A 14,117-nucleotide genomic window follows, 5' to 3' on the forward strand; every position below is an offset into this window, starting at 1 on the left:
GAGATACGCCGCCTCTTTTGAGTTACCCGCCTTTGAACAGAAGTCAGAACCGTACTGAAGACACGCACGGCAACAGCACAGTTTACAAGTATGGTAATAACCCCCCCCCCCATTGGTATCAATGTATAAGCTTCTTTAGACATGAGGGAGACAATCCTGTGTGACTGTGTTTTGATCTCTGGCTAAACTTTCTCCTGAACAACTTCTCCTTTTATATCAGTGTGACCCTAGACCTATAGAACTGTCTCTCTTTATAAAAAATAAATGTGTATTTCATCACTGCTAGAACCCGTCCTTGGACCTTTGCACCCTCACCACCACCACCACAAGCCGCTCCACCTTGCTTCGAAACGAGGTCCTTCATCGAGCAGTTGCTATGGAAACTGTCTGGAGCACAATGTTCGCTAACAGGTAAGAGAGAAGGAAATCAAGACCGCTGAAGTGCTCTCTGTCTACCTTCTCATCTGCTTGCTTGCTTGCTCTCTCTCTCTCTCTCTCTCTCTCTCTCTCTCTCTCTCTCTCTCTCTCTCTCTCTCTCTCTCTCTCTCTCTCTCTCTCTCTCTCTCTCTCTCTCTCTCTCTCTCTCTCTCTCTCTCTCTCTCTCTCTCTCTCTCTCTCTCTCTCTCTCTCTCTCTCTCTCTCTCTCTGCCCTTCCCACAAGTCCCGTGTCCTTCCCACAAGCCCCTGTGATGGGAGCTGACAATCCTGATATTTAGCGGATTTGGGAGGAGAATCCTAATATTTTTAGCCGGCTCCAGTCTGCTATAGATTTTAGTCGTTGTAAAGCTAAGAGCTTCTGCAATGAGTCACTGAGCCCAGTGAAATAAACACCTTGAAACACTTAGAAACAACAGACACACACACAAAAAAAAAGTTGGCTTCCCCTTTAGATCAATCTCTCCCCGACAACGTTGCCCTTCTTACTTGCCAGCCCAAACTAAGGCACTAAAAGGCTTTTTACTGTAAGCACCCGTGATAAACAACACCGTGCTGCAGGCGGGTTCCCATAAAGGAAGCCGAGCTCAGGGCTAATACCGATTGATTGTGTGCCGAGCGTACAATGCGGAGCGGCGGAGATCTTTCTGTTCGGGAGGTGCGTGATGTTCAAGTTACAGTCGTTCGCTTGGAAACGAGCAGAAGAGACATATTTAGTCTAATGAGGGAACAGGATGGTTACTTCACCGAGTATGTTCGGGAGGAATACGAGAGAGGAAAAACACAAGAAATATGACACACTGGTAGCTGCTCTCCCCGTGTTTGCTTTGCCTTTGCATTATTTATGTCATATGTGCTGTGTCAGCGACTGACAGCGACAACACTTAGCTGTATCTGGGGGCTAAGTACCACAATGTGACTGTTACAGTCGCCGTGACCTTATTCTCACAGCTCTTCCACATAAAGTGATTTATGTTAGTGCTGAGTGACCTCGAAAACTTTACTGCTCTCTCTCCCTGTTTATGCATCTCATCTGACTAACGGCACAATGGAAATGGATGATTGGGGGGGGGGGGATATGGATATGGATGTAAAATGTGATTTATTCCGGTCGTAATCGAGTGTATTTTTCATCCAAACGAGGAAGGGGGGGGGGGGGGGGGGGGGGGGATCTCTCCGCAATGTGCATGTCACATTCACAGATATTTTTGGTTTGCAGCAACAGGGGGAAAAAATAAAAAGTGTTCGGGGGGGGGGGGGGGAAGACAAAAACAATCCTTCACTGCCAGAGTCGACGCATGCTCTGCTGCTTCATTGAGCGTCTGCACGGGAGCACTCCTCACTCTTATTCCAACAGCCCTGTTGCACGCCGTCTTACCGTCATCCTGACGACGTCGGCCACCCAGCTGACCTGCGCCTCCCTCGTCTCGCAGCAGAAATGCCTGAGGAGGGAAAGCCCAGTTGCACAAGTCACTCATTTCCAGCTCGTTATTTTCACACTTCTTTGAAACCAGGTGACTGGAGTTGGTGAGTCACAGTTTCTCATGGCTGCATGACTCTGCGTGGGTATTGGCGATTAGTGCTGTAGGTAACAGTCGAGGAAGATGGTTTAAATGATAACCGTCAGCGATTGAGGTTTGTAAAGCATGCCGTGTTAAACAGCAGCCTTAAAGACACTGGTGTCACATGGTAAACACTAACACAGACGCCCCCATCCTGTTCAGAAAGGTTCAGTGAACTTTAAAAACAGTTTATACTGACATACATGTTATGATACTAGCCAGCGTTTGTAAGGAAATTGTAATTGTCAATTTGAAAGGCAGCAAATAACGGTTTACAAGGAAGCTACAAATCATTGTTTCACTTCCTGTGAGCGGACCAGACAGCAGCATCTCACCATGTGATCCTCATTAATATATATTTAACAGCGCTGACGGTCCCACTGCTAATCCACTTGGACGTTTAGTGCTTTAAATTCAACGACTTAAACTCGCCGTCACTTGACCCCCCTCTTAAAAGTCAAACCCATCAATTATTGAATTAGAGACGGCACTCACCATTGTTGTTTATCAGTGTAGACTGTGAAGCCCCAGCTGTTAAACCACACAAAAAAAAAGGGACACGGGTCAGATTTGGCGTCTGCAAACTGAATCTTGTCATTTGAAGGCAAGAGGTTAGAAACATGCTTCTGTGAGAGGAATGTGGAATTCTCAAGTATTCAACACCAGAGAAGAAACAAAAGAGTTCACTACAAATGCAGGATGCTACACAATGGAATTAGTCAGTGGAGTTCCAGCCTGTTTATGCAAAGTGTGTCGCACACTATTAGCCTTAAACTACAATTTCTTACAGGTATTAGATATGCATAATGTACATGTAATGCTCACATGTGAATTCGTTGTGTCATGCTGGGAACTGATTGATAATTGGACTGTGTACACACACACACACAGACGTTTATGTATGTCTAAGGGGTAGTGTACGGTTAAAAAGATCACCTTCCTGGAGAATACAACCTTTCCCTGAAACCCTTTTTCGCAGCTGTGGCTGAACAGGAGCGGGAAAAAAGTGGAGGCAGAACAAAGCGAAAGAAGGGGGCAGAGATGGAGCGCCGGCAAGCCTGGAGCACCACTCCTGTGAGTTAAGGCAGCCGATCCGAAAAAAAGCCCGCAGTACAGGCCGCTCACAGAGAGACCTCTGCCTAATGAGGTACTGGAGCGCTGCCTCTCTCCGAAAGCCTCTCACCATGACTCTCTGCATTCTCCTCAGCACTCTGTCTTTATTTCTTTATTCACCGTAACACTTCTCCCAAAGCCCACTCAACAGTATATCTATGATACCACGCGGTATCATCCGCTCCCTCCGTCCCTCTCTCCCCCTCTCTTCATCTCCCACTCTTGCTCTCTTATCCACTTTCCCTACCCTGAAGGACGGCGTAATGCAGACAATCGCTTGCCGGACTCATTTTTCACGCTTCCCCAGACTCCGAATTCCGACATGGGGGGAAAATTATGAGGAATTAGAATTGGGTAATGTGAAATTATAGGGTTTGGCTTCTCAAAAACTTTTCCTCTGCGCTTGACCAACGCGAAGCCGCTGAAGGGTTTTGTGGCATGTGTCGTAAATTATAACAATAGAAGGTCGTTAAAATAAAACAGCGGCGGCGATGTTTTCCACGCGGCGGAATGATTTGTATTTGTTAAAATGCAATTACATTTAATCAATTTCATTACAGTGAAAAATAGGATGGAGGGGGGGGGGGGGGGGTCAGGAGCGGCTTGGGTATCTCCTGGTGACGCTAACCTTTGAGGGAAGAGAAAAGGGCGATATATCTTCGGGGACAAATTGTTTACACACAGACAGAGACAGTAGCAGCGCTAAATAACCACTAGTTCATCTTAATAACAGAGGGGTGGCTGTGCTGAGAGCGCGCAGCAGTCGTTTTGGCTCTTAATGAGTCACGTTTGACCACAGTCGTTATGCAGCCACGCCATGTGCCAAAAAAATCGCAGGGAAATAGTTTGGTTCGATATTTACTGCATCAAAAAGACGTGCGAGGAAGGAGTGGAAATGTATACAAATGAGCATTAAAAGTGGCTCGTAATGGTTGATTAACCGCCGTGGCAGAGGGGTTTGGGGATTTATCGTCCGGGGGAAAGCAAGGTGTAAAAATGTGTGGCGTCGTCGTTTTATTGGCTGCTCGCAGAGGGAGAGACGAGCCATCGTCCACATTTCCGTGATATTTATACGACAATGAAAACAATTTCACTGAGGGGATAAATCAAATTGCAGCAAATGAATAAATGCTCATGAACTGCACTTTCAAAAAGGACTTTCAAGCAATGAGACAGATTTATATTGTTCCAGGTTTTAGACGAGATGCGATCCTCTGATTGTCTGAAGCTGCCAATCACCACGCGTTACATTTTAGATTGTTTTTATGTATTTACAGGAGCAATCTTGTCAAAGCACAAACAAAAAACAACTCCTTCGTGTAATATGACAATAAGACATTTGAATGTGGATGCTCAATGCGGACCTTGGATACAGGAGCTCGATATGAAAAAAAGAACTGTCCACTTACGAGGTTTTTCAATGGCTTTCAGCCACATACCATGGTCTTCCTCAGTGGATTGCGTAACATTACAGAACAAGCTGATCGGAGACTTTTTAAATGAAGTCGCCAGCCTTAATGTTGATTCACCACCGTCTTTCTTCTTTATAACCTTCCTCTCTGTGATAAAAAGAGTGTGTTTGAAGTTTCTAAAATGATTATGTTTACTGGTTTCTTTTAGGACATAAGAGTCTTAGTCTTAGTAAATCTACCAGAGATTTGAATGCCTTTGTCATTCATATGCTGCACTCCTCTGATTGCGGGTAGATGTAGGAACAGGCACTAGAGGTGTATCGTGCAATGCGAGTGCAGTTTACCTGGTTGGAGGTTTTAGCTTTCTCTTCAGGCCAAGGTAACATTTCACAGAGCGGAGCTGGATTACTTTCTCTGCTTTAGTGCTCTGCGAAAAACAAAAACAACAACTGAACATTTTTGGAAGAATAAATCAGTGAGGGGGGGGAGAAAATAAAAGAAATAACTAAAAACAGCTAAAACAACTGAAGAAACCCCAATGCACTGCTTTGCTTTGCTTCTCTCCTCAGAATACCAGCGCAAACCAAATCATAGTAAAAGTAAACAATTAGAGAGGTTATCAATTGTATGACACATGTCATCACTACGCTGAAGTGTCCATATTCACAGGTCAAACTAAGTGAAATCTTAAACCGAGAATAGCTGAACATAAAGGACCAATTAGAAATAAAAGCATGGATTATTCTATTGTGAGGCACTAAAAGGAAAGAACCCATGGTGCTGCTGCCTCCCCTTTAATTCATAGGCATTGAGAAAGTCACTCTGAACGCCATGGGTGGCGATATCATGAATCAGTTATTGAAGAAGGGGAAGCATATTGGATATGTAAACTCCTTGGAGCCACATGGGTTACACTCCTACTTTTGTATTGTATTAACTTGTATTGTGTTTTGCATCGTACCTTCTTCTAATATAAACATATTTACTACATTTTCTACCATTTCTTTGACATGCATCTTTAATATATTAATACCTTTGTACACTATGATATTTCTTGATTGATATTAATTGTTAATTGTGAAAACTATTGGTTTTTTGGTACCCTCTGGTCATGTTTATGCCGCCTTATGGAAAGATCTACTCCGTTGTACTCTTGAAACGTTTCGGTTCTTCTAATGGAAATGTATTTATCTTTATTCATATCCAGATGCTTGCTGCCTATTATTGTCTACTCTTGTGCTGGTTGCTGTAGAGGCAGCTGTGTGATTCTTGGCTAATCAGCGCCACATGATTAAAGGCGCACCTGACGGCAACGGAGCCCAAACCGAACCCGATGAAGCAACATGCGGAAACGTGCGTTTCTCTCTTTCTTGTTCTTAAAGGTAATTCGTGTCTAAATCGGTATCCGGGTGTGTGTGTGTGCTGGTGTCTTCGTTTCTTTCGGTTTGCTGCACTCGACTAAACAGGCCAAAGTGAAATAAAATGCCAACAAACTACCCGCGCGGCATCAAAACACATCAATCAATTTGAGTCATTACCAGCACGCCTCTTCTTCCAAGCAACAGAGAACAAAGTGGAGGAGAACAAAGCGAACTAAATCAAAAGTTTGCCTTTGACACCTACACACCTACACCCACCACCCGCTCCCCGTTCCATGCAACTTAGTCTGTGCTAAATACAGACCTGGCAATAATAGTGGAGGCCAAAGAATATCAATTCATTTTCTTCTCATTTCTTCAAGCCTTCTAATGTCCTTAGCATTTACACAGTAATTAGCCACTTGTGCAACTTGATATTTAGAGAAGCTTGCAGTGAAAGCACCCCCCCCCCACACACACACACACACACACACACACACATCACCACCCCTCACCATTTCCCCTCCGCCATTCTGCCAGAATTACTGCACCTCCATCAATTATTTACACTTCTTCACACTCCTTTACGAATCCCATGTTTCAACTGCAGAAATGTGCTGAGAGAAAAAAAAAAAAAAGGCCCCCGGGGAACTGGGGCCTGCTGGTCCTCTGTGTGTGAAGCACTCACTGGATTCTTCCTCTTCTTCAAAATAGAGAGGAAAGTCCGCTGCCATCAGTACGTTTCATTTTCCTACTTAATTCAAATATTGTGGAACCCTGAGACGGACACGTCGCCGGGGAGATGAAGCAGAGACGGTTTGGGTGGAGCTTGGTCTATTTAGTTGCAGTTACGTAGACGCTAACATATTTTAGTCTGATAACCTTTTCAGTTCCCCCCCCGTGACACAAAGCAATCTGTGTTGGCCCGGAATTTTGTGTTTGCATGCAAAAAAAACCAAAAACAACCCCAAGTGTTTACAGTTGATGTGGCAGAAGATTAGGCTGGAAATGAAAGTGTTCGTACTTTGATATCTCTGTAGAGCAGCAGCTTGTCGGCGCGTAGAACGACATATTTATCCTGGAATTTGTGCCCCGACAGCAGTTTGGAGGATCCATCGCTGAACTTCAGATAGTCTCCTTTTACCAACTGTCCTTCGTCTGATGTAAAACACAATTAAACTTAATTAAAGAGGAAAATACACTTTCAGCAAAGGACGCACAAGTCTATCAACTGGTCCTGTAACTGTTTATTCATCACTTTTAGCTCACTATGTCAATGGTTTATCTATTGTATGTAGATAACTGTTTTTACTGTTTATCCATTAACTATTAACACGTCTCAGCTCTTTTGCTACAAAATCTACATTCTATAATACTGTTCAGGTGTTACAGTTGAGTCAATATTTTATATTTCTTTCATTAACATATGTTCAGTTACTTGAAATCTTCATAACTACAAGTTAGTTGAGATATACAGGTCCAGACTAAACCAATTAAAAACAAGACCCGTATGAACATTTGCATTAATAGGTAAAACGATATACTGTACCTTTCCCATCGGACACCCTGTTGGCCCCGGTGAACTTCTTTATAACAAGAAAGGCCGACCGAGGGCAGTCCAGAGTGCTCCACTCCAGCACCTGTTCAAGAATCTTCTCACTGTGGTGCAACGGCCGCTCTGTTGGAAAATAAAAGCCCACAGGTCAGAGGGAGGGGAATGAAGAGTCATGGTCAAAAAAAGTCCGCCAAGAACAAAGGAATTCGGTCTTCTCATGAATTATAAATGAATGAAACCACAGCCTCATATCATTGAAGCCATGACAATTTCTAGTTGACTAAATAACGGAATTATGTTGTTGTTCTACCAATTTTCATCACAGAGCAGTTTAAATTATCTCCAGCATATCGGGACCTGATTATAAAAACACACTCATGTGCAAAATAGACCTATTATCTCCTCCTAATTGGTGAACAGGGTACATGCTATCAGCCACAAAAAAAAGGGAGATCATTTGTGTACCACCACCCCTGCTCTGATGCCTCCATCTCCACACACCCATTTTTCATAACCGAAGGAGGTAAAAAGAGCCACAACGGCATAACTTATTCATAATGGTGGGCTTATCTTTTCTCTGCAATCTCTGCAGACCCAGGCCATTGGAATTAGTTCCTCATTTCCCAACAAATATTAGCTCCCCCTTTTTCCGCCTATTGTCCCCGATAACAGTGTTTATCTGTAGCTATCCTCCAAAATGGCTAATTAACGCACTTTCCCTCCCTTCTTTGTGGTCTTATGAGCAAAACCTGTCACGCTAACGCCTTTCAAAACAGCTCGACTGTTTACTCGTTCACAGACATATTGTCTTGGCGTGGAAAATATGCTGAACCGTCAGCAAATACATTCGGTATTCAACGCACCTTCATTTTTTTTTTTTTTTTTTTTTTTTTTTTTTTAAGAAGAGGACGGCGCGTCCTCTGTAACTTTGTGAGGAGAAAAACAAACATAAGAGCGCGGCGTAAACTCTCATTGAACTTGCGGAAAAGTGCACGGGGACCGCCAGCTAAGCATCGTCACGACGGAGCTCAACTTTGACTTCCCCTTGCTCGCTTGCTTGATCAAATGCAGGCGCGTGAAGGCACAGGGGGGGGGGGGTGAGGTGGGGGTCAGCTCCCCGGGTCAAATCATGCAAGGAAGATGAAGGTAATTCATGACATACGACGGCGAAGACGATTAATTAATGTGCATATCATCAAAACCGACGATGCGTGGCTAATTTCTCAGTGGGCTTCCAGTGTTCGCAGACACTTGTTCATTAGAGCGAGAACATAATCCTCTAATCACGAGGGTGATCTTTGTATATGGCCGTGATAAAGGTAGCCATTTAAATCACTAATCGGCAGAGTAACCAACAACTCAAGTAAAAGTACTGCTACCTTTCAGCAGCAAGTAACTGCGATGACATGAATGCGTTTGTCTCCTGTACTGTATCAGGACACATAATAATAGACTGTGTGTGCTATTTCACAAAGTAAATAAGAAGACTGTCACCATGTTACAGCGGCCTTAAACTTTGATCACTCCAGTAAACATGCCACAGTCTCTCCAATCACATTAAATCCCGTCTGACAATGTCTCACATCAGATGACTTCACTGAGGCTAATTAGGGAGAAAAGTGCTGTGATGTTTCATTTGTAGTCGCCTATTAAATGTGTGTGTTCACTTCATCACGGAGACATGCGTTAATCTGCTGTTGAAACATGATAACAGACATGTCCACATGCACTGAAAGCAGTTTGTTCTGTCTCTTTAAACTGCGTGACAGTGCAGGAGGGAGTTTTCACGGTTCAAGCAGATTGAGGAGGCACCTGTGCAAAGTCTAAGGCTTCAGCATGACTGTTACTCTATTAAAGCCAGACTTAATGCAATTATGTTTCAGCTGCAATTAAATTAAATTAAAATAGGAGATAGGAATTATTTCTATCATTATCATTTCATTATTATTTACATTTTTACCAGGACTTTGAATGTTGGAGATAATCACACAGCACAGGTTTTCAGGATGCTTTGTGATTTAAATAAAGTACCGAGGGGACTGTTGAACACAGCGTACCTAACTCTCCATTCTCAATGACTTCAAACGTGGTCCAGGAGTCATCGGCACCAAAGGTGACGTTCCTCATGCTCAGCGCGGTTTCTGCAAGCTCCGTGGACCGCATGCTGGGGGAGACCTGCCGCAAAAACACAACAAACAGGTAAACGCACAGCAAGTAAAAGGAGAAACAATCCAACAAAGTAAACACCTCCTGCATATAAAAGCTCAGACCATAAGCTCCCTGGATCGATATCGCAGCCTTCAAACCGTCTCTCCCTTTGAACAGCCACTCGATATTTAACATGTAACACTAACGGCACAGATTTCTGACTCACGTGCACGGTGGTGCACTGATTACATCCTTGCTTCTTTGTCAAGGTATCATGCGTACCTGTACAGGACTGAACAAAGCAAATGTGTCTACTTAACTCCACAGAGAGAAAGTGGAGGATTGAAGTCAAACCGTGCTGCTGAGCGCTCCCTCTTTAACCCCGTCCCTAGTTCTGCCGCGCGACCTGAGAAAGGAGTCCGACACCCTACAGCGGCCCGCGTGCCTCGTAAAATGCAATTACTCACACAATTAAATCAGACGTTTCTTTGATTAGTTCGCTTTTGATTTATTTCCGGGGCGGTAATCCCATCAGGTTAAACCACGAATGTCTCAGCCCTATTCCATCAACCTCTGCACCTCTCAGTCTACCCCACCTTCATCCCACACTCCATCTTTCTTATTTCACCTCACCACCAAAGGACCTGCGGGAAAGTACACATTAACTCAGACACACCATACTCGTATACCTTGATTAAACAGCAGTTCTCCGGCTCTTTCTTTTCCAGGTACACCTCGAAGATCAGGTCCCCGGCTGGAGAGAACTGTGGAGAGAGAGAGAGAGAGAGAGAGAGAAAGAGAATAGAGTGAGACAGAGAGATCAGCTGAATTACAGAAAAAAACAATGCAGCAGGATTAATTGGCTTTTCTTCTAAATTCGCTCTCCAGTGTGGCATGAATGTAAATGGGAGAAAAGTGAGAGAAACGGCGAGCGGGTTTGTGGAAACCAAAAGGTCGTTTTCTGCGCTGCAGGCAAACTAAGTCCCAGTAGCTTTAATGGGATGCAAAAGCTGGCGAAATGAAGAAAACGTGTGCGAGACAAACCTGTGAAGGTGGAAGCGTAAGGGTGCATGTTTCACCTACACTAGGAAAACCGATACGCTCTCCCCAGGTGTTAACTTTCAGTATGCTGTGCATTTAAAACATGTGTTGAAGATGTACCTAGAAAAACGTTCAGAGATTAGAAAGGTGAGTGGAGAGAAAAACATAACGCAACCGCAGAAATGCCAAGAGGGAGTTCACGGTAACATGTATACAGTGTATTTATACATATGCACAGATCCTCTTGTGATGCGTTTCCCTCACAGATCAATAGACAGAAGATGAACAGGAATATCTTATTTATTTAACTAAATGTTACCTATATGTGAAACTAAATGGAAGACATGAACGTGGCCTCTCTGCCTGACATTAAGGAGGTCACATTCCCGGCAACATTGCTCTCGTCAGTACAAATTATGGCACCTTTTCTCTGTGTGTTGGAGCTGTAATCCTCTCTGCATCCAATTAAAAAAGTGATTTACTTTGGTGTAAAACCAGAGAAGTTCACAGAGAGGGAAAATCTAGCTGGAAAATACGAGACAGAGTCAAACTTAAGGCCCCAAATGCAGATTTCTGGCTCAGGGGAAGCGGTAAGCCATCTCTAGTGAACGACCACGCGAGCACCAAAAGGTGTCTTTTGCGTTGTCATTTTGATGTGCAGGTGAACGGAGGTTCATCACTGGCTTGAGAACGTGCACATGACGAGAGGGAGGAAGTCATTCAAACCCGTTCTGTCATTGGGGGAAAATGCCATGCACAGATATGGCACCAGCTCGGTTTTGCTCAGAACACGTTTGCTCCTTCCATTCTTTGTCACGCAATAGGAGGAAGTGTTTAATGGTTTTACAGCTGATGGGGAGATTTCTCAGTGAGAAGAACAGCAATGTTCTATTAGAAATAAAAGCATTTCTAATCTTTACCAAAGTCATACTATCGCTGCACTAACCCTGGCTATAAATGCAAGTATTGATTTAAGTGCCACTTCTTACTTAAAAGGCATGACATCACCTTGCACCTCATTATATCACTGATTTACTTACTCCCTCAGTCGAGCTACCCACTTGCCTCCTTGTCATTCTCTACCTTTAAAAGGAAACGGGCGAGGTCAGAACCTTCCCCTGCACTCCAAGACAAGCTGAATGCAAGTACTGCAACATAGCTCAGCCACATACAGACTGTATTTTCTTCCCTATTTTGGCTGAAAGTCCCGATGTTCCAAAACCAGTACAGCCTCCCCAAAACCAGACGTCGGTCGCCTAATTTTGCAGAGTGATGAAAGTGGCTCCATTTTCAGAGGAAACGGCTCTGATTTCCTGATTGTGTCAAGTAATTCATCTCCGAGAGACTCTACAGGGTGAATGTTGATTGGCTGTTAATAAAAATATGCTGAGTGTTGAAAAGATAATGTGTGTTTGCTCTATTTCTAACAACCCAGGCCTAAAAAGCTACACTCCAAACGTCTATTGAATAAAAACCCGCTGAAGTGCCGTTTTTTCTTCTTCTTTTTTACATGATAGCTTACATAAACCTGAGCCACACACACCACTATAAATAAACCGCATGCATACATAACCACCGTAAGTGCCGCCTTTAAAAATCCGCGCTTGGGAAATGACATTTTTACTTATATTTCTTCAGCTACAGTTACGAGACAGCAGCTCTGCAGACATCGTGGCAAAGTCGGGGGCTTTCGGCATGAAGCCAGTGAGGGAAAGGTTATCGTAACGGATATAAACTATGGAAATACGACAAAACAAATAAGTCCTCGGTAAAAAGGAGATGATGAATGGAACATTTTAATGACTTTCAGCAATGTTTCCCTTCGCTAACATGTTAAATCATCCCTAAAATAAGCTTGTCCATTATCTCAACAGAGACATTTTCTCCATGCTGACTTGCAATTACACTAAATGATTGTTCCTGATGATAAAACTATATTTTCTACCGCAGTAGAGTCTGAGGTTAAAGTCCTCAAATTCGTGTCCATAATCAAAATGTCCCAATTTTCACCTCCGACAGCTTTGTAATAGCACTGGCTTTCCACTGAGTAACCCTCGTGACCCACAGCAGCAGGCATGTTCTGGAAGCATGTGGACAAGGTGGAGAGAGGGGGGGGGAGGGAGGGGGGGGGGGGGGGGGGCAGGCATAAACAGCTTATTTCAGATTTCAACAACGGCAGCGGTGTGCGATTCATTTGTTTTCTTCCCCCCCCAGTTATCTGAACCAAATGTTTTTCTCGGCTGAGGCATCCAGGCAGAGAGTACCTGCCGTAAAGGTTAACAGGAACAAAGCACTGTTTTTTTCCCTCACCCGCCTGCTCCTGCCTCCTCCGCCCTCCCCTCACCCCCCCCTTCCCTTTGCGAGAGAAACACGAAACTGAATCCCTTATTTGAGAGACCACGAAGCATGCAGGCAAATCAATACACACAGACAGACAAACAAACGGAGCACCCATTGGTGCTTTCCATTTGGGTTGCGCGGCTCGACCTACTGCGGCGTCCTTCTTCTCGTTCCAGCGGGTGATGAAACTGTTCTCCCTCTCCATCTGTTGCACGCGGCTTTCATTGACCTGTCGGGACACACGCAGACACATCAATTCAAACTCAGTGAAGAGAAACATCAAATTTGCTTGATGGACTCCCGGTTTTTGAAGGCGGCATTCATTTTCGAGCCCTTAAATACGACACACGGAAGCCAAGATTAAACCAATAAAAAGGCATCATCATACGCAAACTGCAAAAGCGGGTTGTTCAGCAAACACTTCTAAAACTAATTTAAAAAAGGAAGTTGGCTGGGAGGTTTTTTTTTTCTGACACAGCTCAGCACCAAGAGAATACTCGTTTCTTTCACAGAGCTCTGTGTGGGAAATGATATTTTCTATTCCAACTTTTTTTTTTTTTTTTTTTTTTTTTTAAACACCATTATCATTTTCAGAGAACAATTTGCTTTGTTGGAGTTCTATGAATGGCAGACGAGATTGCGGGTGAAAAAATAAACTAAAACTCACAAACTCATCGTGTGTGTTTAGGCCTGATAATGAGCGCCGTCGACGACATCCAGCACAGAACCGGCGCTTTAATTAGCGAGATGTCTCTCCCCCTTCGTTTCATGTCACGGCGCGTGTATTCACTGCTATCGGGCGCATGATTGGTTGAGCTTAATGGCTATTTGTCATGCGAATGACGGCGTCCCGAACCGATTTTGGAGTGAATGCTCCTCCTTTAACGTCGGAACAAGAGGGATCCAGGCGTTCTGTTGGGAATTAGCAGTCGCTCTGTGCTGCGTATCCTGTAAGCCGGGCGAGCTCTCCAAGGGTAAAATTGATCCCACCACCACCACCACCACCCCCGCCCATCCACACGTCAGCAAAGTCAAGCCAATTGTGGAGCTTTGGCAACAACAGTTCTGCTCCCAGATGGTTGAAGTAAGAGGGTGCAAATAAAAAAAGTCATGCGTGCAGCTTTGTTAAGATATGCAATGCGGTTATGTATGA

The 14,117-nt window shown here is 44.1% G+C and overlaps 1 protein-coding gene across 1 annotated transcript in view; it reads right to left on the bottom strand.

Annotated features, from left to right (window-relative positions):
* Window positions 1-3: 3 nt before the first annotated feature.
* The window catches only part of arap2 (ArfGAP with RhoGAP domain, ankyrin repeat and PH domain 2), a gene marked incomplete at its 3' end in the record, with an annotated part of 87,041 nt that continues 72,927 nt past the window's right edge, over window positions 4-14,117 (bottom strand). Inside the window, exons 24-32 of the mRNA XM_076112464.1 lie at window positions 13,116-13,193; window positions 10,273-10,347; window positions 9,493-9,610; window positions 7,430-7,558; window positions 6,905-7,038; window positions 4,867-4,949; window positions 2,493-2,528; window positions 1,814-1,877; window positions 4-54 (exon numbers count right to left, since the gene is read on the bottom strand). Coding sequence (XP_075968579.1) covers window positions 4-54; window positions 1,814-1,877; window positions 2,493-2,528; window positions 4,867-4,949; window positions 6,905-7,038; window positions 7,430-7,558; window positions 9,493-9,610; window positions 10,273-10,347; window positions 13,116-13,193 — 768 coding nt within the window. The remainder of the gene's footprint in view (window positions 55-1,813; window positions 1,878-2,492; window positions 2,529-4,866; window positions 4,950-6,904; window positions 7,039-7,429; window positions 7,559-9,492; window positions 9,611-10,272; window positions 10,348-13,115; window positions 13,194-14,117) is intronic.

The sequence above is a fragment of the Anarhichas minor genome, unplaced genomic scaffold (assembly GCF_050575085.1).
Source record: "Anarhichas minor isolate MPS153535 unplaced genomic scaffold, ASM5057508v1 ptg000049l, whole genome shotgun sequence".
Classification (NCBI taxonomy): Eukaryota; Metazoa; Chordata; class Actinopteri; order Perciformes; family Anarhichadidae; genus Anarhichas; species Anarhichas minor.